The sequence below is a fragment of the Podarcis gaigeae genome, assembly GCF_964106915.1.
Source record: "Podarcis gaigeae genome assembly, chromosome: 6".
NCBI classification, from domain to species: domain Eukaryota; kingdom Metazoa; phylum Chordata; class Lepidosauria; order Squamata; family Lacertidae; genus Podarcis; species Podarcis gaigeae.
Genome location: NC_139682.1, coordinates 21,354,849 through 21,382,420, shown reverse-complemented (window position 1 = coordinate 21,382,420; position 27,572 = coordinate 21,354,849). Strand labels below are relative to the sequence as shown.

The following is a 27,572-nucleotide window of genomic DNA, read 5'->3' as shown; positions in this document are numbered from 1 at the left end:
GAGTGGCCGCACTCAAGTGCCACTCACGCGAACCCCGCCTCCCTCCTCAAACAGCCGTTTCGAGCGTCGGGCAGCCTCCCTCAACCGCCCCTCTCCCTCCCTCCCCGATTCCCGAGTCCCCGCCCCTGGCAAGCTGAAGCCGAGGCAAGCGATTAGCCGCTGAAGCCGACAATCAGGTTCACCCTGCGCGGCGATTGGACGACCCCCGGAGGGAGGAGGCGGGCCAGAGTTGTGGAAGGGGTGAAAGTCGTTGGTGTTTACTAGGCGTGAGGTGAGGGGGGGGGATTGTTGAGGAGTTGTTTTTTTATTTATTTTAAAGGACTGCCGGGTGTTCTTCATCCTTCATCTCTTTCTTTCTCTCTTTCCCCTCCACTTTGGGGCCTGGAGCTTCCCCAGCCTCACAAGCCTCCTCAGCAATGGGGCTGCGGAAGAAGAATAAGAGCCCGCCAGTCCTGAGCCATGAGTTCGTTATCCAGAACCACGCGGACGCCGTGTCCTGCCTGGCCATGGGCCTCCTCTTGGGGCTTATGTTCGAGGTATCAGCGCTGTGTAGGGCCTGGGGGCGAGAGAGGCCGGGGGGCGGTAGGGTGGTCAGCGTAGTAGCGGAGCGCGGGCTTCTCGGCTGAGGCACACCCCTTTCCTCCCCCTCCTTCGCCCGCGGCCCCGCCCTTTTCCGAAATCTCGGCTCGGGCGCTTCCTTTTCCTTGGCGATCCTCACCAGCCCCCTCTACGTGTGCCCGTTCACGTTCTTCCTCTGTGCAAGGGAGGCGACGTGATCCCTGCGGGGGCCGGCTTCGCCTACCGCTCCTCCCTCCCTTCCCCCGCACGGAGTCTTTTGCTCAGATGACTCGTGAAAGCAAGCCAAGCCACATGTTAGAGACCCTCTGTCGGGAGAGGGAGGGGTGGGGTGAGGTGGGATATAAATTATCGGTGGTCGAACTGATAAGAAGAGCAACAACACCCCACAACTAAATGATTTCTCGGCATAGCAGCGATAGATGCATTTGGGTTAATGTAGCGCTAGATAAGGCAAAGTGGGAGGCAAAGCGGAGTAGCGGAGTCTGTAACCTGAAGCGTCTGTAACCCGAGTTACCACTGTATTTGAAATTGCCCCATCCTCCATTTTCAAGGCCAGAGAGAGAGAGAGAGAGAGAGAGTGTAATCTGCTTGGCTGCTCTCTAGAGCTGGTCACACAGTGTTGCAATCCCAGCCTTGGCATCTATTTTCAGCACTGAAGCTCAGTTCTACGGTGTACGATAAGAACAGACCTCAGTCAGTATAAGGAATCTCAAGTTTCATTGGTTACTAAACTTTAATGAGAAGCTAGATTTGAAGGTTAGTATTTCTAGACTAGCCTTTTCCAATCTGGTTGTCTCTCTTCCAGTCAGCCAGTGCTGATGGGAGTTGTAGTACAAAACATCTGGAGGGGCACCAGTTTGAGGAGGACCAGAACTCAGTACAGTATCTCATTTTCTGTGTTAAGCATTGTTTGTATGTGTACATTTTGAGGGACTGTCATATGTTTATGTGAGTTGGCAATCGTGTGGTATGCCAAATGCAGCTATTAGGTGTATATTTGGCATGACACCTATTATCGTAGCATTGATTATAACATAAGTATAACTGTTGATACCCCTATGCTACATTAGAAAGGGTGTATGGAGTGTTAGGGGAGCCGTAGTACCTTTGGTAGGGGACATACGCTCCTGTGATAGTTTGTCCGCAGTGGGCTCAGCTGTCACCTGTGGCTCCTAGAAGCTGTCAGCATGTAAATACACCCCAGAAATGGCTTCAGCTGGCAGCTAAACCAGGTGTGGGTATCCGATTGGTCTCAAACCCTCAGTAAGTTAGGCTCCAGCACATAGAGCAGAAGAGACCAATAGTGGGTTCAACAGTCAAGAAAGCGGTTTCTGCATGTGCTGTAGAGGGAAGTGAGGGGCACATGAGGCTTATTAACCTGGGAAGGTAGGCCATCTAGAAGAAGGAAAACTCTGATCCTAAAGCTCCATTGCCTTGTGGGATTTTGCTGGGAGAACAAAAGGCTAAGGAGTAAGCACTACACAAATCCGGAGTGGAATTCCTAAGATGGTTGGATGGTGCCTTGTACACCTCCATCTGGCAACTCCTGCAGAGTTTGGTGCACTCCATTGTCTCTCAAAACAGATGGATGCCAACCAACATTAGAAAGCTAATAGGGTGCACGCTATTCAGAAGGAATGAGGTGTGTAAAAGTTACAGAAAGCTGTGTTAATGTGGTTGGTTGATTGCTTAAAGAATGCTTTTTGCCCCATTTGGTTCAAGCAGCAGGTAAACTAATTGTGATAAAAAGGTGTAAGATGTGTATGTTTGTTCTTTCCACATGGGATACTGTTAATATAAACAACTTAACATGCCTTTTAAGCAGTCAAGTCTCAAGAGTGGCCAAATTTACATAAGCATGTTCATCACTGACTCACAAACCTGCAAAATGGAATTTGGAAAAAGACTCAGAATTACTTTTGCACACCTTAGATTTGATATAAAATGACTGTGTCACATTTGTGCCCTGTTTTCAAAAAATGCCATCAAACATGATGTTAAGTAGAGGTGGGCAGGCAAATCAATGAACAGTAAAGAGAGGGATATGTAGGGTTGAAAAGCCTCCCATGTGCTTTTCAAGAATCCCAGCTCAGTTTGAGGCAGTCTTAACAGCAAAGGAATTAGTAAACAGATCGGGGGAGTAAATCGGGAGAAAGGGGCAATGCTATGATCCTGGAACAACATACAAATATGAATGTTGAAGGATACAGAGGAAGTTCACAGGGAGCAGCAGGGGAAGGTCAACCAAATGGGGGTTAGGGAAGAGTTGATCAGATCCAGCAACTTCCTCTCCACTACAGATTTTACTCTAGTCATAAAGACATGTGGATCCAGACATAACTTTAGCCCAGGGATAGGGAACTCTGGTTCTCTACATGGATGTAATGTTACTCTCCAGTAACATTTGGAGGGTTTACCTTCACTGCTCTGTTTGCATGTAATCGGGGTATTGCACAGCACTGTTATATGACAAAAGAATTGCAATGGCTAAGGTGATGGTCTGAAAATGAAGTGGTGCTTTTTAAAAATCTAAGGCCATTGTAAAAACGGGAAAGTTACAATAGGGAAATCAGTTTCTACCTTTGCTCAGCAAGGTGTTTGAATTGGTCTTAGAGTAAAATACAACCAGAAGATTTGGCATAATTATGCTCATCAATACAACTCAATGTAGTGCTAGTATGAGGAGAATTGTAGCAGACTGTTAATATAATCAGACTGCAAACTGCAGTTGTACTCTTAGATCTGCAATACATTAAGTACAAGTATATAATAGACTTATGTTTATGACTGGAATTTCAGTTTTTCAAGTTGTGAATATCTTCCAGATGGAACTTGATGTTGGATTTACAGTAGCAATATAAGCATTCTAATGCAATTTATATACTTTTCTTTATTTCTGCTAATGGTGAAGGTGCAAAGATCCTCAGTGACATTCTAGCTGCAGATATTGCCTTATATTATACATCCATATACTTGTTCTTTTAACACATCTGATGCCTTAAAATGCATTTCCTTATGGAGTGTATGGTTTCCTCAAACAACCAAGTGCTACATAGTAATAAAATGATTTGTTTCCTTAAATATTTGGGCTACAAACTAGCAGAGAGTTAGGGAGGTTTTGACTTACCGTATTTTTCGCCCCATAGGACGCACTTTTCCCCCTCCAAAAATGAAGCGGAAATGTGTGTGCGTCCTATGGGGCGAATGCAGGCTTTCGCTGAAGCCTGGAGAGCGAGAGGCATCGGTGCGCACCAACCCCTCTCGCTCTCCAGGCTTCAGGAAGCTATCCGCAAGCCTTGCAAGCCCGCGGGAGTTGCCGCGGGCTCACAAGGCTTGCGGGCAGCAGCCTGGAGCCGCGGCGAGTGTCCGCAAGCCTTGCGCGCCCGGTGGGAGGTCCTGCCAGGCGCGTGAGGCTTGGGGCGGCAGCTTGCCGCCCAAAGCACGGGGAGCCCTCCGGAGGGTTCCCCGTGCTTAGGGCGAGCTTCCGCAAGCCTTGTGCGCCCGGTGGGAGGTCCTGCCGGGTGCGTGAGGCTTGGGGCGGCAGCCTGCCGCCCGAAGCACGCAGAGCCCTCCGGAGTGCTCCCCGTGCTTCGGGCAGGTGTGCGCAAGGCTTGGGGTGGCAGCCGCGGCTGGGGGGGAAATAATTTTTTTCCCTTTCTTTCCCCTCAAAAAACCTTGGTGCGTCCTATGGGCCGGTGCGTCCTATGGGGCGAAAAATACGGTAATTGGGTAGCACTTAATTCCTTGGTGGACTGTGACCATAAGATGATACTCATTCCTGTAGGTAGAGAGTAGTTGTTTTTTTGAATGTGGAATTGTATTCTGCCTTTAGAGAGAAGCATTTTGTGTTTGTAGTCTCCCTATTTATTTGAGTGAAATGAATATGGCTTCAAAAATACTAAGAAAAATCCTACCATTGTCATTGGCTGTAAATCATTGCATGTGTCCTGGCATAGAAGATTCCATTTGCAATATTCAATCCAGGAAAGTTTTAAAAGAAGCCTGTGTTGGTTAGCTGCCTGTTGCTGAAGGTAGACCAGGAAAGGATACTTACCTTTCCTTCCATGCTGTTTTGGTCTCTCTTGAGGAAATAATTCCCATCCCTGTTTCTTGAACTATCCTCTGAACAACTGTTCCTGCATCATAAAGGAGATTTGAGCCTGAATGTAATGTGCATGCTGCTGTGTATCAAAAATAAAATGGCAAGCATGTAAACATTGTATTAATGTGTATTTTGGGGATCCTTTGCCAATTTAACACTTTTTGTCCCTTAACCATGGTTCTGGGGTTGGACTCTCATGTTTCCTATCATTTTAGGCCCTGGTTTATCCTATGGTTACTCTTATTTATTTATTTATTTATTTATTTATTTATTTGTAATTGATGCCTACACATGTTAAGCATGACTAATGCTAAGCTGGCTTTGTTCATAACAAGAACTTAGGAGCCAACGTCAAAACTTAGCTTTCGGTCCTCCTCATGATCAAACCCAGCTTAGTGTGTTAACCACGTTTTACATCAGTTATAGACATAATGACTAACTGTGAGTAAAACTCACAGGAGTGAGGATTTGCACATCAGAGAGCACAATCTTGTGACTCTGATCTCTTAAGGGACTGTCAGTGTTACATCAGTGTCAGCCCTTGGTATGGCCCAATTTTAAACTTGGTGATATAATCCTAGACCAGTGAATGTTTACCATCTCTGATGCATATAAATATAATAAGACTGAAAGCCAGAAAGTTGTGTGTTAAAACAAAGGATAAAAACTTTACGGTGGCAGCTTTTAGGAAACATGTAAGTGATGTAAGCGCTTGCTAATTTGCCTTCTGTTTTAAATTTTAGGTTACAGCAAAATATGCCATTATGTTTATTACTGTTCAGTACAATGTTACATACACCACAGGTAAGAGTAAAACAAAATCATCTGCATGGCTGGCCATTGATTTAAGCACTAAAACACTGATACATCTCATGCCAATTATTTACAGTGCAATCCTGTGCATGCTTACTCAGAAGTAAGTTCTGTTGAGTGCAGTGGGTCTTACTCCTTAGTTTGTATAGGATTGCAGCCTTCATTTATAATCTTTTTGAGTCTGCAGTACAGCCTGATCCTATGCATGTATATGTCTTTGAGGCTGTAAAACATTAACAAGTTCACTGACTTAAACATGCAAGAGAGACTTTCTTTTAAATTCCTTTAATCCTAGATAGCCCATACTCCTACGTCTTGAATTGTTATCCAGTTATTTCTTGAATAATTCATCATAGAAATCTAAGACATTAGAAATTAGCCAGACACGGTGCGCTTTGCAACTGGTGCGGGTCCAATTGCGACCACGTGGAGATCTCTGGATGCCAGGTTAGCAACTGATATCTCCATCTGGCTGGCCCCTCCAGCTTTCTTAACAGGTAAGCAGAAGAGCTTATTTATTGCACTTATATCCCACCTTTTTCTCCAAGGAGTACATGGTTAATTCACCCCCCTCCTCAGTTAATCCCTGCAACGACCCTTTTAGGTAGGTTAAGAGACTGTGACTGGCCCAAGGTCGCCTAGTGAGCTTCCTGACTAAGTGGCAATTTGAACCCTAATCTCCCAGATCCTAGTCCGACACTAACCACTATACCATACTGACTTCCTAGAGTACTTCTGCTAAGGGGAAGCTATATAAATTACGTCCGGAAATAAAAAGGAGGAAAGTAAAATGTCACTTACAGAAGGATCTGAAATACTTTCCTTGAAGCTTGAATTTGTTTTATTCTGGATTATTTGATGTTTTAATGTGTTGTAAATCAATTTGAGATTTTTTCTTTAAAATATAAAGAGGTATTGAACTGAAAATAATAATAAAATGAAGGATAAACAACAAACACCACCGAGAGAAATAGTGCCTAGATATTGTTGTGGTGACCACAACCTAGGCTAAAAGTGCCATTTGGAGATTGGCTTGTGAGTTTCTAAAACTGATCTAAGATAAGCAACATTGATGAAAACCATTTTTGTTTTCTTTTATTGCCTAATGGTTTTCCAAGTGCACTCTATACAGCTGGATTCTGTTGTAATAATAAGATGTTATGCATTTCAGATGAGAGGCCTGAGCCGGTACATTTCTATGAGTATGGTCCAAAAGACGTGGCCACCATCTTTTTCTACATGCTTATAGCCATTATTCTTCATGCAGTGATTCAGGAATACATACTAGATGTAAGTTGACCATTATTAGATGGGTGTACATATTTTGGGTTTGATAAGTTCTTAGCTCTTAAGATGGCTTTCTAAATAATACATCTAGTACTTGTCATGAAGTACTTGATATTCGGTGCCAGAAATCAACAAACTGTTCATTCAGTGAGTCACTGCAAGGCTTGCTAGAGCAGGGGTTGGGGATCTGTGGCTCGTCAGAATCTGACTCCTATAAGGCCTCGCCAGCTTGGCCAAGGATGAGGGGAGTTGGAGTCCATCAACACACAGCTTCCCTGTCTCTGTGTAAGAGACTTCTCTTACTGTCCTCTCATTGCTGAGCCAGAAAATTGATTCTTTGTCAGTCAAGAAGAGATACTAGTACCAGTAACCATATTGTATGCATGCTTGGCCACCATTCCAGTGGAACTTGCCTATTACCCTTTTTAGCTATACAGTATGTCATAAGCTGTACATATTGGGCTCTGCACTGTGTGAGGTTCAGTAGCCAGTATAGGGCACAGCATGTTACATTTTTCAAACACTTGAGTCTTAGGGCTACTCTGATAGGGTAGAATTGCTGTGGATGATAGTCATATTGCTGACCTGGCTAATAAGGCTAAAAGTCCAATTTATAGCCTTATTGCATTGGAATACAAATAGAGAAGATAAGATAAGAACTGACGTTGTGCTGATATTAGATTATCCAGATAGCGTAATCAGTACAGAAAAACACCCACTTCCTAACTCATGTAAACTCTTGCTCATGTTTTTGTTTTTTAATTTCTAGAAAATTAATAGACGTCTCCACTTGTCAAAAACAAAGCATAGCAAATTCAACGAATCAGGGCAACTAGCAGTTTTCTACTTGTTTTCATTTGTTTGGGGAGCCAGTATTTTGTCTGCAGTAAGTAAGTCAAGTTATCTTTCTAGAATTTCTTCAACATACATGTTAGCACAAAATATATGATCACTTCTTTTACCTGTATATTTCTCCCCATTAGGAAGAATTCACTACCAATCCAACTTTGTTGTGGAAAGATTACCCTCATTCTCGAATGTTGTAAGTGTTGTTCTTGTGTTCCTTCATCTGATTTTAGTGGATATTGCTTTACTTGTTCAGTTAACTTTCTGATGTTCTTCAGGTTGAATACATCTCTGCAGTGTCTAATCTCCAATCATAGTTTTATACATTTGTGTTGTCACATCCCCCTCAGTTGTGTTTCTCTCTCTCCAGAAGCTAATATATATGAAAAAAAATTAACCTTCCTTTTTTAAGAAATTGTAACAGTCGCTGGTCTACTTTAGGTGCATTTCTTGTGACTCTGTTATGTTCTCTTGAATTGGGGGAAAGGGATAAGACTAACTCTCTTCAACCATTCATTTTGAATGAATGAAGAGGGCAGCAGGTATACAAGTTCCATCTGCAATGTCCCCTTCCCTATAATACACTTAAAATTTCCCCCTACACAATCTGTGTCATGCATTCTTTTGAATATCTGAATATTCATCCTAGATTTATATAATAGTTTACAATATTTGCTGATATATTTACCAGTATTTGAATTTATGTTTGCCTTTGCAAATAGAATCCATTTGCAGTCAACCAAGATCTTTCCTAATGCAAGCAGTTTAGACTCCATTATGTATGTAGGATTGTACATTAGTTTTCATTTAGGCTGAATTTAGTCTGCTGTTCCACTGTCCAGTCAACTGTGAAGCTCTTCAGAGGGGCTTGGGATTTTACTGCCCTTCCTATTTCATTGTCTGTTTCACACCCATATCTTGATAGATTAAAAAAAACACCAGTACAAATGTAGATCCAAGTGGGATCTGCTGCCAGTGTAGTGACAGCTATTTTTGGTTGCCAACACCCTGTCCCCAATTCCTTGTCCATAAGAGGAGAGATCTTCTTATCCAATGGTTGCTATGCTTTTTCAGGAACATTTGAAAGACTATGCCAATTAAGTGCGACCTGCATATTGAGATTGCATTTGTCAGGCTACAGTATGTGGTAGAGTGCCCTTGCTATCTTTCACTTGTATACATAATATTTAAACATTCATTAAAATAAAATATTAGGGAGTTTTTCTATGAATGTTGAGTGTTGCAGATTAATTTAATCAAGAAAGTCAAATTGTATGAGCAAGGTCTACATTCTTGACTGACTTTGCTAACAAAGCAAAAAAATACGGTTGCAAGATTTCTCTCCCCTTCTGCCTTGGGGGCAAGTGCCTTTCCCCTACAGCAAAGGAGCATTCCAGCTTCAGCTGATGCTTAGTTATAGGAATTAAAACCCCTTTGCTCAGCAATAGCTGAAGAAGCTTCCCTCTCCCCACATATTTCTCTTTTGGAGAGTATATCAGCTTCAGCTGATACTGGGTGGTGGCAGGCAAAAAACTCCCATGGAACTTTCTTTGCCCTGGAGCCTGGTAAGGGTGATATCATGGGCTGCCTGGATGCAGAGGAATGGTGGGAGTAACCATTGATGGGACGATGAGCAGTCAGAGGGAGAATGCTAGGAAGAGAAGCTGTTGGAAGCTGAAGAGGTAACATGGTTTAGTGAGCTAGGAGAGTCTGTGGCAGAGGGAAGTCCAGAATCAGAGGCAGAAGCTGAAGCATGGGAGGAGGGAGGTGAAGAGGCAGAGATGAACCAGGCTGGTGAAGAGTCACAGGTGTCTCCCTCTCTTGCTGTGACACACTCTGTTCCCCCCTGGTCTCCCAGAACCAGATGAAGCATGAAAGGGGCAAAGGGAGGCAGAGACTTTCAGTCTCAGCAACTGATCCCTGGGGCAAGATTTACCGGGGATGAGCTGCTGTACTCATTAGGCCTGACACTTTGCCAAGTCTGTACAGATTGTGTTATTGCTAATAAAGAGTTAACTCCAACTTGCATGGTGTGCTTTACTGCCAGCTCGCTCATGCCACGTTGTCCCAGGCAATCCCTGCCCTGCCTTCCTCCCAGCATGAGAACTGAAAGGTTACTGAAACTGTTTGGATTATCCCCCATCCCTCCCCCCATGACATGAAAGTTAGGAAGAAGGCACATTGTTCACTAGATAGCAGAGTCGAAATTGGCCTGGTGAGTGTAATGGTTGAATGAGTTAGGTTAACACTGTTTTTGAATTTTTAATTATTTTGTGTGTGTGTTTAGTTTTCAGGTTAAATTCTTCTATATCTGCCAAATTGCCTATTGGCTTCATTCACTGCCAGAACTGTACTTCCAAAAGATTCGAAAGGTATGAATTGCAATTTCACCATATTTTTATTGTTAATATTCTACCATATAAAAACTTTAGGCCAAAAAACAGCAAACTAGATCTTGGGTACAAAGAGAATGGTGGGTGTTCCAAATAAGGAGAAGTTTGAATGAAATGGGGAAAACTTAACGTTGCTGCCCTCCCTTTCCAGAACCCAAGAAAATAGCACTGGAAGACATTGTGAAGACAAAATGACGCAGTTAATGCCTGCAAATCAATCTGCATTTCTTAATTTAAGTATGAAGAACAGTGAAAGATCACACAGCTTGTGCAGAGTTGTTTCTTTTGTCTTTTTAAAGTGTAACATGTCTCCTTTTCCTCTTTCATATAATTCTAGGAAGATATTCCTAGACAGTTGTACTACATCTGTCTTTATATTGTTCACATATCCGGTGCCTACATTTTGAAGTAAGTACAGGCGTCCCCCCACTTACGCGGGGGTTACGTTCCGGGGCCCCGCATGCATAATTGAAATCGGGTAAAGTGGGGATCACCCCTCTTTAATAGAGAGGGACAGAGAGAGAGAGAGAGAGAGTGGGTGAAGTGACTCCAGAGTAAGGAGGCTTGGAAGTTGGCACTCTCCCCCATGGAGAGGCAGTAGTGAGGTGGACTGGGTGAGCATCAGGGGAACAAGGCTGGGCTATGCAAGTTGGCTTCCTCCCCTCCTCCTGCTGCCCAATCCAAAATGCAAGCAAGGTCTGGAAGAGAAAAAGCAGGCACCTCATTCCCCAGTGGGGGATTGGGGCACTCAGTATGTGCAGGCTCCATCCCAAGACTGCCGAGCCATCCTGGCTGTGGCATCTGGCTGCAAACCAGGCAAAGGGGTGAGAAGGGCAGCTGAGAGCAACTGCCACTGGGCATGTTGTCTTCCCACCACCTGTGCTGCCTCCATGTTCCAGTGCTGCTGTGCTGCAGCCCAGACAGGGAGGCAGGTGGACAGTCCAGGAGGCTGAGTGTTTGTGTTGGCCTAGCCAAAAGGCAGGCAAGCAAGCAGTCAGGTGAGCAAACAAGCAGGCGATCAGCTCCCTGCACGCTGGGAGGACTCTATGCAGTCTGCTCCCCTACAGCTGCTTCAAGGGTTCAAATTTGCTGTGGCCTTTCCCTTGTTCGGGTAGTAGCTGTGACCCATGTAAAAACAGTTGTGCTCAAGTGGGGTGTGCTTAAGTGGGGGGGTGCCTGTATCTATAAACTTTGTATTTTATAGCATGCAAAGTAAATGTTCAGTAAATGTGTCTAAACCCTACTACCTATATGTTGTATAAGGATAATGACACAATTGGGAAACAATGGTTAGATAATTTGATTTTAGCTGAGCTGGGATTTGAAAACAGATTTTTCTGTAGCAAAACAAACCGTACTGTAGCTAGACCATGCATTGGCCTAATAGTTACTGATATCTTGAACTGTGTTAATATATTGAGGAATATATTTATTTTTAATATTTCAGTCTGCATCGCTTGGGCTTAATTTTGCTGGTACCGCATTACCTTGTGGAACTTATTTTTCATGCCTCACGCCTTTTCTACTTCAGTGATGAGAATAAGCAAAAAGGGTAATTTCTATTTATTATTACTGTTACTATTATGAAATTAACTTTTAATTTTCTCCCTCTACCCCTTTCTTTTACCCCTCACCCTCTTCTGCTACCAACATAATAGCATTTGGTTTGGGACCAGGTTATTTCACTAGTTGTGTGCATCTATTTGGGCCTCCTGGGTCTTAAGAGCAGCCTTGGAGGCCCTGTTCTCTAGTTTGCCACTGGGAAAGAGCAGGTTGGTAGTTCCTAGGTGAAGGCCTTTTTCAGTGGTAGTCCCGTATCTATAGAATTTCTTCCTCCAAGATTCAAAGGAATCTCAGGGCTTATATGTTCCTCTTCTTCCCATCTTATACAATGAGCTGCCTTTTGCAGCTTTAAAATATTGCATGTGTACAGCAGGGTTGCCCTGTGCCACATGATGCAAGTTTTTGAAACTTTTATTGCAGAAGTAATATGATGTGGAAAGCGCCACTCAGTGGAAAACACTGCTATACAGCAGATTCCTTGAGAATAATTCAATGTCATGTTATGTTGATTGTTCCATCAACTCAAGTTTTTCAGCTTGCCAGATGGAACAATCCCCCTCTTCCATCCCCCGTGTGCTGTTCTAGGTTTCTCTAGTCTTACCCCTAGATTCAATTTGCTGGAGTGCATGGAGGATGGAGGAAAGCCCCAGTGGAAGTCCTTGCGGGGGCTTCCGATGATGGGATCTGTTAGATGCCCTTTCTAAGCAGCTATTTAGGATAATTATCAGTACAGTATTCAGGAAACTTAAAATCTGGTAATTTGGATTTGAGACCTGTCAGGAGTAAGCATGGGCCAATGGTATCAAATAGTATGGGAAACAGCCTTATTAGAAAAACTAACCAATAAACTGAAACTGACATGAGGACAAAAACAATTAGGAAGAAAAAAGGGGAGGGGGTGGGGTCAGGTGGTTATGCTTCTATTCTACTTAGTGGGGGGGGGGACAGCGTTACTTGTATGGGTTTTCTTAATATTCACTAGTTGTATTTCTTTGGTGGTGAAAGTGGTTGAGGTGGCTTAGGGTGTGGTTGGTTGTCTTTGGTTGGCTGTAGTGAGAATTTGGCGGGGGGGGGGGATTGAGTGTGTATTTTTGAATCAGGTTAGCCAGATTGATTCGTGTGCTGTCGGCGGATTCTTGTCATTGTTTTGTTGTGCTGTGTATGTGATAAAGGGGAACCATACCATGATGAATGCATCTTCTATAAACCAATTCATGAACCAAGAACTTGTACATTGACCACTGATAATGAAACACGTTTTAAATATTTTCCCACATTTATGATGCTATTTTTGTGATATACAAATGACGTGAGAAAACTTGGTACTGTATACTTTTTTGTATAACATCATTCTTGTTTATAAGACCCAGTTTTTTAAAAAAATCTGGTAATTTAGGGCATTCATGAAGCAACTGATTTGGGGGGAAATACTTACTGTGAATTTCTTTTCAGATTTACCCTCTGGGCTCTACTGTTCATATTGGCTCGCCTTCTGACTCTGACTTTGTCAGTTCTCACATTTGGATTTGGTCTGGCAAGAGCAGAAAATCCTGGCTTTTCCATAGCAGAAGGAAACTTCAACATACTAACTCTTAGGTATAGTGAATTTGACAAATGGCAAAGAACTAGCTATTCTTGCGGGGAAATGTACTGTTGGTTTTTTATTATTGCTCCTTTAAATATTACATTTATTAATTTGATAGGTAATTTGTGAGATATCTGAAATCTATCTTAATTGATCAAGCCGGACCTTGCACGAAAATGTTGCAATCTTGAGTTCTTCTGTTCAGGATTTTATCCACTCCATTCTTTTTCTGTTCTTAACCCCCCCAGTAGATAGCCAGCATTCAATGCCCACTAAGTATGCTCAGCCCCACCCCCTTTATTTTTGGTCCCCTTCCTGGGTTCAGGGTGGGAAGGATAAACACAACAGTACTCAATGCCAGCTATGGTAAATTATGGAATATGCCCTTTGATTTATAGGCAGCTGTTGCTTCTGTCCCAGAACATTGGGAATATTCTCCTTATTTGGAGTTTGCTGGTAGCTTTTTCTTGTGCAAGCGCAGAAAGATATAAATCAGAAGTACATGGAATAGTGTTAGATAGCAAAAGTATATATGAATTGCTGTTTTGACATAAATAAGTTCCAGCCATTTCAGCATTCTGTCTCCAGCAGTGACCAGCCTGGCATCTCTGACAAGTTCATCCTTTGCTTGAACAAGAGGGATATTGCTCCATATTTGTTAGTTCTATTAATAGTTATTATCCATATCACTCAGAAACATCAAGTTGCTTCTAAAAGCACAAGAAAGTGACATCCCTCTTAAAAAAGGTGCGGTTGCATGTCATGAGTAATTTTTATTTCTTCAGTACTCCATAAATGTAGATCATTTCAAACATGCTTGCCTCCAACATAACTTGAGCCAATTTTCGTATTTATTGTTCAGTGCTTGTAGTTGTATTAATTTCCATATAACATTTTTCAACTTACTAGAATTAGCTGTCTGGCTGCAATCTGTTTGACCCAAGCTTGGATGATGTGGAAATTCATTAATTTCCAATTAAAGAAATGGAGGGAGCATATTCAGAATCAAGTTCCTAAGAAAACAACAAACACAAAGGTTAAACCAACAAGGAAAGAGTCATCCAAAGGTAGGTATATTCCTCATACTGATATACTGCTATCAGTCACAAAATATAACTGCCACATTGGGATGTTGTTCTAAACCATGGTTTACTGTGATAAACATGAGCTGAAGTGAGTGTCTGGCTCATGTGCTTCCCCTCACCCTTTCCTGGTAGAACATTTGACTTCATTTACTTTTCCAGTTTGGCAGTGTTTTACATCATATCCCTTAATCTCAATTTGTTGTGGGAAAGTCCACTATCAAGGTTTAACTCAAGTATGGTTGGTTTAGACAAGCTTCATAACTCTTGATTCAAAGTTGGCTTGTTTTGAAATTAAGGTGGGGGGAGAGCTTGGGCTCATTCAGCTCATGCACATTGCAGTAAACATATGATCCAATAATTATTATTAAATTTTTATCCCACCCTGCCTCCTGAAGGAGTGACCTCTTCCCAAATTCGGTGGCTTATTTTACTTCTGAAAAGTGCACAATGCCACTGTTCAAAGTTATGGGAGAGGCTTGGGAAACAGGAGTGTTCCTCCTCTCTTATAGCTCCTAACAAAGACACTGTACCAGAGGAAGAAGTGGGACTTTTCAGAAGTAAGATCTTTGAAACTCTTTCATTTTCCCCATCTTTTTGCCCCAGCGCTTTAATGGAGTGGAATCTCCTTCTCTCCTCTGCTGAGTGCCTGTGTGATTATCTGGTGAACCTAAGTGTGCTACCTGTATGGTCTGTTTAAGTGTGTTTTTGCCATGCCCACTACTGACATGAAGGCTTCAATCCTCATTGAGGCCCTCAGGCTGAAAAAGGTTGGCCACACCTGCACTAAACCATTGCTTAACAGCTAAAGTTTAGCATGATTTGTATATGTAGCAATTGATGGCTGAATGTGCAATATTATAGTGGCAGCTTCCAGTGAAAAGCATGTTACTTGCTTGGTTTCTTAGCACTGGAGTTGGTGTGTTATAGAATGTAATTTAGGGACACGGGTGGCGCTGTGGGTAAAACCTCAGCGCCTAGGACTTGCCGATCGTCAGGTCGGCAGTTCGAATCCCCGCGGCAGGGTGCGCTCCTGTTGCTCGGTCCCTGCACCTGCCAACCTAGCAGTTCGAAAGCACCCCCGGGTGCAAGTAGATAAAATAGGGACCGCTTACTAGTGGGAAGGTAAACGGCGTTTCCGTGTGCTGCGCTGGCTCGCCAGATGCAGCTTGTCATGCTGGCCACGTGACCCGGAAGTGTCTACGGACAGCGCTGGCTCCCGGCCTATAGAGTGAGATGAGCGCACAACCCTAGAGTCTGGCAAGACTGGCCCGTACGGGCAGGGGTACCTTTAGAATGTAATTTGCTCAGTCCATTCATCTTGCTGTAGAGACAGAGTATACCTTGTTGGCTAAGTCTAAAGCAAACTTCATCTAGGGCTGCAGCGTGGCGTATGCTTAACATGTTAAGTGGACTGAATGAAGCTTATTTCTGAGTATACTGATTTGTATTGGATTGCACTATTAGTTTTTTTTAAATCCCTGATTTAACTCGGGTTGTGTACCTTTGATGATGAAAGTATCTGATCCAGTGGAGTCCTCTTGTGAGCAGAAAAGGGATTCACACGCTCTTTGGTGATTCTCCTCCTCCCTCCTGCAGCCCCGGGTGCTGCCTCCCAACTATCAGAATGTTTCGGAGCAAATATTGGGGGAACAGGGAAACTGTATGGGGAAATAGGAATATCCACCTACCTTTCTTTCAAATTTATCCTTGAGTTGGAGATGGGGAGTCTAGCAGTTTGGTAAGGTGAAGCTTGGGATATTTGCTGGAAGAATGGTTCTTCAAAGGACTATGCCATGACATGTTCAGAGGGGAGAATTTTCAATAAGTTGCAGAGGTGGGTAGCAGAAGAAAGTGACAAAGGAACTGAGATTATTTATGACATATGTAATAGAAGGTACCCAGTATAAAACCTGGATGTTTAAGTAATAATCCAAGTCTAATCCTGACAATTTAGGAGATTACAATATTGTGTTTATACAAATTGGTGTTCCATTAATCTTCTCTTTTTATTGCAGCTAACTTTGTCAATGGAGCAGTAAAATTTGAAGAGGGTACATCACCTAGAAAAAGAAAATCAAAAATGTTATGAGGAGCATAGAACGTGAAAGCAACCTTTTAATTGAAGACTTTGGTGATTAATGAAAATGTTCCATTACCAGAGTTGTGTTCACTAAAGGACTCTGGTTGAAATAATATATTTTAAAAATTCATCAAAACAAAGTTATGGTGAGAACACTGTACTTCAACATGAGTTTTAGCTTATTTAACCTAGATGCTCAATCTCCACTATTAATTTCAGTCTTTGAAAAATTATTTGTCTTACTCTTGAATGTAAGTACAAATCCTTCAGTGCTATGGAAGGCTTATAAATCAGACATTGCTTTTATTTGAAGCTTTAAAATATAATTAATATTTCATTTAAGTATAAAGCTTTTAGAAACTTTAATTTCTGGACTTGGGCGGGAAGTTGTGTTAGGGGTTTTTCATTTTGTTTTTTAAGAAAATGTTTTGCACACTATTCTCAAACTGTCTGAAATGTCTATTCAGAAGTAATTCCAGATGGTTTTCCTATTTTAAAAGTTCATAATTTGGATAACTATGGTTAAACACACTGTTTAAGGAAAGAGAATAAAATCAATGAATATCTTCATCTTGGAAAACTGCTAGTTCATTTGAGACCACACTGTGTATTTGAAAATGACTGTGAAGGCTGTCTATTAAGGCAGATTTTGCTGAATTTGTCTTCTGAATTACCTAATACGAAACCCCACATAGCTGGCTTTATTTATATATAAATACACATGGCTTCTTGAAGTCCTGAAAAGTAAGTTTCAAAACTAAATCTTCTTCACATGGTGCTTAAGTTTGATTTATGTTGGTTTAGATACAATTAACTGTTTCATGAATCTAAAAATGAATGCTTAACGAGCAGAGCCGCATATCATTTCAGATTTAAGTCAGATTTCTTGTATTATGTAGTATAACAAACAACCAATATTTTTTTCTTATTTCAAAACAAGCTGAACCTGGCTCTTCAATGTCATAAACAGACACTTCATCAGTGTTTAGTATAACAGATGTGCATAATCACTAAATAGCACAGCTGTGGGATAAAATATCCAATTATAATTAAGGTTTAGAAAAATGGTTAACCTTTCAAGAGAAGCATTGTAAAACCCAAAGAGCTTACTAGACTCTTGCAGCTGGCTTCCAGAAGTCCAGTGTTACTCTTTTACTTTGACCAAGCTGAATTTTATGTCATCATGCAGGTTTTTAAACTCCTTACTGATTGAAGTATCTTTGTCATGCAGCATGGAGAGCAGTTGCAGCTTGAGTAAAAATAATTTTGAAGCCCCACTGGGTTCATTGAACTGCTTTCAGGGCACTGTTTTCAGGCTTCCATTTAGAAACTTCTTCCCTTTCTGCTTTCCCAGGCTATTTTCTAGAGAAGTAGGAAGTGAAATATTTTCTGTAAATGAGACAAATGGAAACATAGTCTGCAATCCTGAAAGCACATTCTAAGCTCTGTACTTTAGAGTGAGCAAGTAAGCAGTAAGAGCCTCTGCCCTTTATATGTGCTGTTGGTTGTGCTATATAGGAATTTTGTGAAATCTATATGTTAATATTTAATTGTGGTTTTTCCTACTATTTATTTGGATTCTGTAAAAGCATTAACACAATTTGCTTAAATGTTCCTAGCTGATTAAAGTCTGTAAGACACTATAAAAATTTGATCCATATACTATTGAAAGTCTTGCTGATTACAAACATAGTTTGTATCTAGTAGCCCCATACCAACCACCAGACATTGCCATAAGCACAATTTCCCCCCCTACTTGGTTCATTCCCAGAGTGCATGGACTTGTCTTAACTCTGCACTCAGCTGGGAAGCTATCACATGCACAAAAGCTCTGTACTTATTTAAAGCAACTACACTTAAAGCCTTTGATGGGGAAAAATGCTTAAAACAGATGCCTCAAGTACCTTCATTAGAAACACAATGGCAGGGTCATCAGATAGCAGGGATGTCCCTGTTTCATACACAAACTGTATGATAAATTAAATCACAGTTAGCTATTACAGCTCACTGAGTTGTTTTTAATGTTCACACAAACACATATTTAATAAGCAAGGTTTGCTACCATGTGCTATATATCAGGAGAACCATCTACTGTGACATTGGCAAACCATTTTCTTATGATTGGTTCAGAAATCAATCTGCATCAGTCCTGTGATGAAATCAAACCTCACTTCTGACCACGCTTCTGTGACAAACAAGTGACAAATCATTCTTTATTTCTCATTAACAGTCAATTAAACCATTGTCACATGTTCTTTGATGTTGCTACGTAGATAAAATCATTCAATAGGAGATTTTTTGGTATGTTGTATGCAAATGTTATTCAGGATTTGAGCCCATTTTTCTTGTTTCCCAACTTGTTTCTGTGTGCAGATTATAGGAATTTGTCTGACTTCTCACAATCCTGTATATTTCTACTGAAGATGTTTACCATTGAACTAGAATATATTTTTTTATGATTTTAATAAAACTTGTTTGTATAATGATGAATGCCTCATTTGATAAAAGTAACTTCTAAGCAGTTTTGATGAAAATATTGTTTCCTGATTTTAGTGTTCAGTGCTGCTTGCAATACTATGTTTTTTTGAACAACTTGCTTATAGTTCTGGACTATTATGTAACAGGGGAGGCCAAAGGCCAGTTACACTATTACATCCTAAGGATGATAGCTGTGGACACTGTGGGTTTACAGGTTGAAGTCTGTACTGTCTAAAATGTTTTATGTTAGCTAATTTCAAACAGCTTTCTTAAATAAATGGCAAACCTAGAACTTTAACACAATATGTATGTACTGTATCAATAATGGGAAAGGTAGTGGTTATGGCATTTGAATTTGTGGAGTCTAGCCACTGTTCCATATTGGGAACTATGTTTCATATTCGTGAAAAAATATGGTTCAATAACTGCATAGTGGCCAGAAATAAATTGCAAACATGCACCTATAAATCTTCTAAGCCTCTACACTGACAGATTTCTTTGTCTCTTTTTTCCCCCCAGAAAGCCAAACTTTTTGGTTATAGTTTTAACTGAATGTTACCTTAAATGTGTGTGGATAGTTGTGTGCGTGTACACCTGATATCTGTATAATGGAAAGAAAATGTCATTCTGTTGCAGCATGAAAGGAATTGAAAATTGAGTATCATACTGCCCTGTGTCATTGCACCACACTAATTGATGTTTTATGTACTATCAAATGCATTAAATAAAAAGTGTGCCTTTGCCTTAGGATACTTTTGTTGAGTTTTGAAACTTAGTCTGTTGAAGTATTGCTGTGGGAGAACTTGATGCACAGGTGGCTTGGCACTGATTTACTGCCAGTTGAGAGATGATGGAGAAATTCGTGTTTGAGAAATCTGTGTCTGGTGTATATGTGGGCTTCTGATTTTTAAAACATTGTTTGAGCACTCCAACTTGTATATCTGAATTACTGCAGTCTGCAAACAGCTGCATTGCTGCAAAGTGGTAAGTTGTGTTACGTGAGCACACAACCCAGCACTTGTGTAATGCCTATTCAGTCCTGTATGATGCACATGAATGTTATTCATTTGTGTGTGCACAAGAGCTGAATGTTTTTAAGATTGGAAAGGGGGCTTGAGCAAAATTGGATATTGGCTGCATATCTAGCAACCTGTGCTGCTGTTTCTATATACTTCCGAACAAATGTTTGTGGCAGGATATAAATGAACTAAAAATACATAACTGCAGTTTACAAGGGAGCAAGAAACCAGTCTATAACATGATTACTTCTCATACTCTATGCAAGACCGGTACAGGAAAAAGTTTCTTGCCCACCAGTCAGGTACCACCTTGCTCTTGGTGCAAATACAGAATAAAGGCCTAAAAGTGATGGTAGTTACAGACACCTGCAAGTGAGAGAGAACAGAAAATGAGTCCATTTTGGGAAACTGCTACACTGTATGTTGACTGTTATTTATTTATTTCATAAATTTTATACACCACTTGATTGTTTAAAATAAACTCAAAGTATAAAACAACAAATTTATCAGTAAAAATACCATAAAAATTCTGTAAATCATTCAAAACAAACAATAAACTAAGAACTAAACCATTAATAAACTTACTCTTCAATTGTAACAAGATGTTCAAAGTGGAACAAATGTGAAATATTATTTACAGCTGGCAGATGTGTTACCTATTGTTAACCATAATAACCAGTTTTGGTTTCCCCCGTGCTTAGACATAGTTAACATTTGGAAGGATGATATTGTGCTTCAGTAATGAGAAATGAGCCACAATGAGTTCAAGGGGCATTATTTCCAATTAGGAGATGGTTGGACATTGTTCTCGAAGCTACCAGCATGAGTTTGACCAAACTGCGGGAGGCAGTGGAAGAGAGGAGTGCCTGGCGTGCTCTGGTCCAGGGGGTCACGAAGAGTCAGACACGACTAAACAACATTTTCCTGTCACCACAAGGCTTTACATGTGGATCCTGATGCTCGAGGCGGCCGCCTCACCCTGCCTGTCCCAAACTCACCAATCTATTTTGCACAGCTGCCTTGACTCGGCTTGTTCTAACCACACACACGCCAAATCACACCACCCCGCCGCGCGCTGCCCTGGACACTTCCTAGCAGCGTCCGTCGGCCTCCTTCCAACAACCAGCCCGCCCTCACCCGGCTACCACGGCAACGTGTGCCGTGTGGCCTATGGGAGAGCGAGACGGCGTGGAGTGACCGGGGCGTAGGGCGGGCCTTGTGTCAAGAGTTGTTGCCACAAGCGCGCATGCTCCGCCCGCCCGCCCGCCCGCCTTCCTGCCCATCATTCCGGGCGTTGCCGCGATGGCAGAGCGAGGAGAGAGGGGCGGGGCCACGCCGAACTCTCCCGTCTAAACCGAGCGGGAAATTTCCCCGCTTATCATCCTTAGAAGAAGGGGCTCTCGGAGGGTGGGGGGACGGGCGAGCGGGGGCGGGGAGAGGCTTGGAGGGAAACCCCTCCCTTTCCCCTCCTCGTGTCGTGATTGTCGTGATTCAGAGAGAAAAGCTATTGTCACAAGTAGCGGCTGTCCTTTGGCGCTACTTCCGTCTACTGTTGAACTGCTTTCACTTGTGTGTGCTAATAATTTAGGATTTTTAAAAATATCACCATCGTCATCGTGTTGCTCCCGGATACAGCGATGCTACTCTGCGCACGTAAAGAATCATATCGGAGGGAGAATTTTTTTGGTGCTGGTGTGGTTCATTTTCCAGTCTGATTACCCCGCCCATCTGGATGTGTTTCCCCTGCCACTCTGGGCAGCTTCCAACAAAATATTAAAAATACAATAAAACATCAGACTTTAAAAACTTCCCTAAACAGGGCTGCCTTCAGATGTCTTCTAAAATCAGACAGTTTATTTCCTTGACATCTGATGGGAGGGTATTCTACCGTGCAGGTGCCACAGCCGAGAAGGCCTGCAGAAGGCCCACGGAGCTGGACCTCAGTGTCCAGGCTGAACGATGGGGGTGGAGACGCCCCTTCAGCTATACTGGGCTGAGACTGTTTAGGGCTTTAAAGGTCAGCACCAACACTTTGAATTGTGCTCGGAAACATACTAGCAGCCAATGTAGGTCTTTCAAGACCGGTGTTATGTGGTCTCGGCGGCTTCTCCCAGTCACCAGTCTAGCTGCCGCATTCTGGATTAGTTGGAGTTTCTGGTTCACCTTCAAAGGTAGCCCCACGTAGAGTGCATTGCAGTAGTCCAAGTGGGAGATAACTACTGTAGCCCTTTCCTTCTTGCTGCTGGATTTTGGGAGCTTGGTTGGGGGTGGGGAGTGGGTATGGGCTTCCCTTGCTTTCTACATGCAAACATTTTCAGGGAGCCCATTTTGGAGTGACCAGAGGAGAAATGATCACTGGGAGGAATGCAGAGAGAAGACACACCATAATGCACCTGTAGCAGCAAAACCAGGTGCCATCATCCCCCGCCACACCTGCGATAAAACATGTCTCTCCTGTATTGGTCTACACAGCCACAGCAGGTGCTGTAACTGCCCCCCACAAAGGCACACTATTCCATTGTGTCCTGAGACAGATGGTTTGCAGCAACAATGACAAGAACAAAGCAAGGAAACAGAAAATTCAGCTTCAAATCTCTAAAATATAAGGAATGCACCCCCAAACAGAAGATGCTAGCAATATAGTTTCAGTAATTATTAGGTGAACGTGGTCAGGGGCATTTTCCGTGTGGGATATAAAAGGGTGTTGGGTACTAAATGCTGCTTGTTTTGGCATTTGTTGTGGTCCTAAAGTTTCACAAATAGGATCCTAGATGGATCTTTTTCCATAAGTAAGTGCTCTCATATTCTTCTGTATCACATTATTTGTTATTGTGGAGTGAGTTTATTCTTTCCAGTGTGCTCCCAGCTGTGTCTTAGCAACAGATCGGATGTGAGAAAAAAACTTTACGTAATGTAATTTGTTCTAGTTTTGGACGAGTGTCCAAGAGTTCTATTCTATTCTAACATTGTTAGAAGCTGGCCAGTAAATATGAGTTAAAACTTGAATACTGACAAAGCCATCACATGTGGATAAGATAACTTGTCTCACTTGCCAAAGAGCAAGCATAACTTTTTGGTTGTAAGCAGCACAGGATGCTATCTGACAGTCTTAAAAACAACTTATGAATTTTGGTGCTTATTTGTTTATTTGATCTTGAAGATGATTTAGTTTCTTCTTGCATGTGACCATCTTTCTGCCTATAACTTCTCCTTAACACACCATGATACTTAATAAGTAACTATACAGTATTTCCAGTCAGTAAGTTATAAATAGTGGGACTTATGCTTGCCTTACGGTCACGTGTAGTATGCCACACTGGTGGGCAAGAGAGGATGGCAAGTGTGACAAGAAGATTCAAGGACAATCAAAGAAACATTTAAACATTTTAGTGTACAGTGGTACCTCAGGTTACAGACGCTTCAGGTTACGCGTTTTCGGGCTGTGCACCGCACCAAACCTGGAAGTACTGGAACAGGTTACTTCTGGGTTTTGGCGCTTGTACATGTGCGGAAGTACTAAATTGTGCTTTGCACATGCGCAGAAGTGCTGAATCGCAGCCCGTGCTTGCGCAGAAACAGTGCTGCGGGTTGCGAACGTGCCTCCCATATGGATCACGTTCGCAACCCGAGGTTCCACTGTATAGTATAGTTTCAAAATAACTTTTTATATTTGCAGAATATGGATATATTTTCAAAATGCAGCACTGCTAGGATTTTTTTTTGTCTTCCATTGTATTTCTCATTAATAAAAAAAATGGTGTGGCATGAGCAAATTTTTATTCTGGAAGTGTAGCACGAAAATAAGTTTGAAAACCACTGCCTTACAGAATGACATGCGGCAAGTAATTTGCTCAAAATCAGTAATAATATGTAACTGGATTAAAAACATGGTCCATACAGACAGAACTTAAATCCACTGGAAGCAATTAGCTGCAACTGATTTAGCCTCAAGCAGTTTAGAGGGAATACATTGACTTTTGCCTGGTATGTCTATAATACGAAAAGTCCTTCTGTTCCTCAAATGGGTAAAACAAGAAGCTACCCTCCTGTTTTAGCTCTGGGTGGTCAATAGTAGAAGCAAGGGGGAATACCTGAACAACTTGCTTCTTAGGCACCATCTGCATTACAGAGTTTCTGGGTCAAGCGCAAGGGAAGCCCCACATACACTACATTGCAGTAATCCAATATTGCAGTATCCAATGCATGCATTGAGCACACCATCAACTTCTAGGTTCAAGGCAAAGTTGACCCCCCATTTATATTTCCCCCCTGCTCCTCTGAGTACTTCAGCTGTTTCTTTAAAGTTCCAGAACTTGGATCCTGTAGCAATGTTATCTGCTTTTCTTCCTAAGTAATTGTTCTTTGATCCTCCTCTCTGCTTTCATTAATTCTTCTTTGATCATATAATTAGCAAAAGCTATTATTATATCCCTTGGTGGGGCATTTTCATTTGGCTTTGGTCTCAAGCTGCAGTGGGCCCTTTTCATATCTGTACATATAACTTGTCTTTCAGTAAATACTTCCTTCCACCAATCAGTTCGGAAACTAGTTGAAGCCTTAATTGTAAATCATTTTGGGATGTTGAAACATTCAAAATTTTGTCACAGTGGCGTAAACTCAAATCCAGTGACACAGTGACTGCTTCTCTACTTCCCCCACCTTCCCTGCCAAATCAATTATTTTATTCTCCAGGAATTTAAAGCCTTGCCAATTACTTTTTAAAAAGTCGGTGTGCAGGTTGTTTATTTGAGTGGACACAGCTTCCAGCGGGAGGTTTGCTGGGCCTGGATGTATTTTATCTTTGTCCCACTACATTTGGATCTCCACTTTATTCACATTGGGCAGAAATCCAGGATCACAACGGCTCTGTTCTGATTCACGCTGTGGTTAAAAGTAACGCTCGCTCCTTTCAAGGCAGAAGCGAAGCGCTTCGGTCGAAGGGAGCGGCGGAAGGAACGTGAAGATGCCTTCACGGACGAGACTACAAATCCCAGAGGGCTTTGCGAACCGGGCGTAGACGAGACGCCGCGCGGCCACGTACAGCCGCGGAGTAACACAGGACCCCGACGTCCCTTCGGGGGCGGATGCTGAACTACAAATCCCAGCTGCCCACGCGCTTGCCGGGCTGGCTCCGGCTGTATCTGGCGGCTGCTTCTGAGGAGGCTGGTTCCTATTTTAAATCCAGTCAAGGGATCAAAATGGCGGACGCGAGCTGAGCGTGAGGCGGGGAGGAGAGAGCGAGAGGGGGGCGCTGGGCAGAAGGCAACGCTCGGCTCTCCTTCTCCTTTTTCTCTCCGCCCCCTCCCCTCACAAATCCTCCGGTGAGTTGCGTTCAGACGTGGGGCGGGAGGCGAAACAACTGCCGCATATGCCGGCGAGGGTGAAACGGGTGAGGAGGGACGCCTGCTTTTCTCCCCCTTTTCCATTCCCCGCCTCGGGAGACCGGCCAGCCGAGGGGGCAGCCCTCTCTCTCGGGCGCCTCTTCCACAGGGGGGCGTCGTGGGGCTCGGGTGGCGGTTGAGAGAGCGAGCCAGCGGAGAGGAGGAAAGTGCAAGAAGAGGTTATTATTATCATTGCCTCGGGGCGCTGCGTTTCTGCGGGTCTCTTCTTCGCGCGTCTCCTCATCTTCACAGGACTTTTAAGGTGCCCGGAGGGAAGAGAAGAGGGGACTTTGAGAAGGCGGCTTTGCCTGGTTTGTTGGTGGGGGTGGGATTTGTTTCCCCCTCGGCGTGCGTCGCGAGGGAGGGAACTTGTTTCCCTTTTCACGTGTATTTCGCCTTGCACGCCTTTCCACGGGCACTCGGGAGCAGACGCGTTTTGGAGGGACCCAAACCCAACCCGTGCGGTGGTTTCTGCTCTTCCTCCCTTGCTCAAGATCTGTTGCTGTCGAGTCTGGGTGGGAAAGGAAGGCGAGGGGCGGGGGCAGCGAGTTAACTTCAGGTAAATTTGGGGACCGGTGGGTGGGGGAAACTCGCCCCCAGCATCGCCAACCTCCCTCCCTCTTTCCCCTGCCGGCTTGGTAAGTTTCAAGCGGGTAAGTCTCCTGCTTCGTTAACACGAGGGCGAGCGGGAGACGCTCTTGTGCTTTGGTCGGGACCCGGGTGAGAGGATGGATGCCTGGTGTCTGCCTCTGTTGGCCGTTTGTGGTGCGTCTCTCAGCCATGGCGAGGTGGCTCTTTTCTTTTCTTTCTTTCTTTTTTTGGAAGCGAGCAGCAGCAGCAGCTTCCGTCTTTCTGCTTGTTACCAACTGGCTGGGTAGGAAGGGCAGAGCGCTTGGGATAACTGCCCGACGCTGAAGCAACCCAGCGATTTATTTATTTGTTTTAAAGTTTTGCCTCGCTGTCCTGTGCAAGGTGCTGCTGCTGCCTTGGCTGCGGTTCCTGTGTTGTGTCTCTTTGCTTTGCCAAGTTGCTTGGGGGAAAAGAAGACATTTGCTTCCCAGCCCCCTTTTCTTGTAGCGCAGCTTAATCGTGTTGTTTTAAAGGATAGGGTTGCTCTTCAAGATACTTTGCCTCTGACTTCAAATGATTAAAGCATGAAGAACATGTAAATATAACAGGTACCGACTGTATGACAAGCTCCGTTAAATATTGGCACACCTGATAATAACATTGAAGAAAAATTGGACGAGCCTAGTCTTTCATATATGGGAGAGTGTATTGTGCCCACTGTCCAGCACACAGACTTAGCGTGTGGCTGGTTTGAGCACTTTAAATGGTAAAAGCACCCAGCAAAACCACCCTTAATGGTTGTTGGAGATGGGGAGGTATATCTTCCCAAAGTATTTTGACCATAGGATTTGGGATTCTGAATGTTTAATGCTTAAATATGGTCTTTTATTTTAAAAGATGTCTTTTTGCGTTGTCTCTTTTTGAAATGTTGTTATGTCACATTATGTTTTCTGGTCAAAATAAATAAGTTGCATGCAAATAATAACTATAATGAGGTAATACACTGGTGAGTGTGGTGATGTAGAGGGAGCCATGGTTTTGAACACACAAATGCTCCGTCTGCATTAGAACAAGCTGTTAAATTGCTGTTTCAAGCTAGGTTTGGTCTTTAAGTTTTTAAAATATTTAATATCTGTTTAAGTCTTATAAATTAATTAAAGCTATTTTGTATGCCTTTAACTGGGAAGTTGTCGTTGTAATGTAATTTGTGTTCTGTGTGCAGTTGCTTATCAGATATGCACCAAATAGCTGAGCCAAAATGCAGACTAGAAGGGGAAAGCCCCTGATCACAATAGAATAAAAAGGAATAGTATTCTTAGGTTGTACAGAGCTTAATAACACAGATGGTGTATAAAATGGGAACAAAAAAAGCCTGACTTTTTGTAAATATTGGAGGGGAAACCCAAAATACACTTACTGAGACACTTGAGGAAAGGAAGGCATTGAACTCTATGTCTAAAATGATATTGGACACTAGTCTGACATTGGAGGTTGCTTTAGGTCTTGCATATAAATGAGCAATATGAGCAGTAATCGAATATCTTATTTTTGCATTGTGTTCACATAGCGCTTGACATGCTGCTATGATTATTCTGAATATAAAAAGAGAAAATACTATCTTTAGCATGCCAAATACTATTTCATTCTAGAGTTTGTAATTTTAAGAAAGAGTGAACATTTTTTTTTGGCATTGAGACAGTTGCTTACAAGTGACAGCTACCTATGAGCCTCTCAGATTGTATTATTATGCATTGCAAGATGTTCAGTTAGGATTTTTAACTGCAAAAATGG

At 42.7% G+C, this 27,572-nt stretch overlaps 2 protein-coding genes across 4 annotated transcripts in view; both read left to right on the top strand.

Annotated features, from left to right (window-relative positions):
* Positions 1-132: 132 nt before the first annotated feature.
* On the top strand, positions 133-19,561 carry LOC310847951 (translocating chain-associated membrane protein 1-like 1). 3 transcript variants are annotated; one of them, XM_083746307.1, is made up of 12 exons: positions 140-271; positions 388-536; positions 5,425-5,485; positions 6,666-6,784; positions 7,551-7,667; positions 7,765-7,823; positions 9,915-9,999; positions 10,358-10,428; positions 11,468-11,572; positions 13,036-13,179; positions 14,078-14,235; positions 16,269-19,561. In XM_083746307.1, exons 2-12 carry the CDS (start codon positions 417-419, stop codon positions 16,340-16,342), a joined length of 1,113 nt encoding a protein of 370 aa, XP_083602433.1. In that variant the 5' UTR covers positions 140-271; positions 388-416; the 3' UTR covers positions 16,343-19,561. The 3 variants fall into 3 exon arrangements, with proteins under 3 accessions (XP_083602432.1, XP_083602433.1, XP_083602434.1); XM_083746308.1 differs by having other exon boundaries at positions 202-271; positions 397-536; XM_083746306.1 differs by having other exon boundaries at positions 133-536.
* Positions 19,562-25,343: 5,782 nt separating this feature from the next.
* Positions 25,344-27,572, top strand: part of NCOA3 (nuclear receptor coactivator 3) — a 100,835-nt gene continuing 98,606 nt past the window's right edge. Inside the window, 1 exon segment of the mRNA XM_083746132.1 lies at positions 25,344-25,473. The gene's annotated coding sequence lies outside the window, so the exon portion shown is untranslated.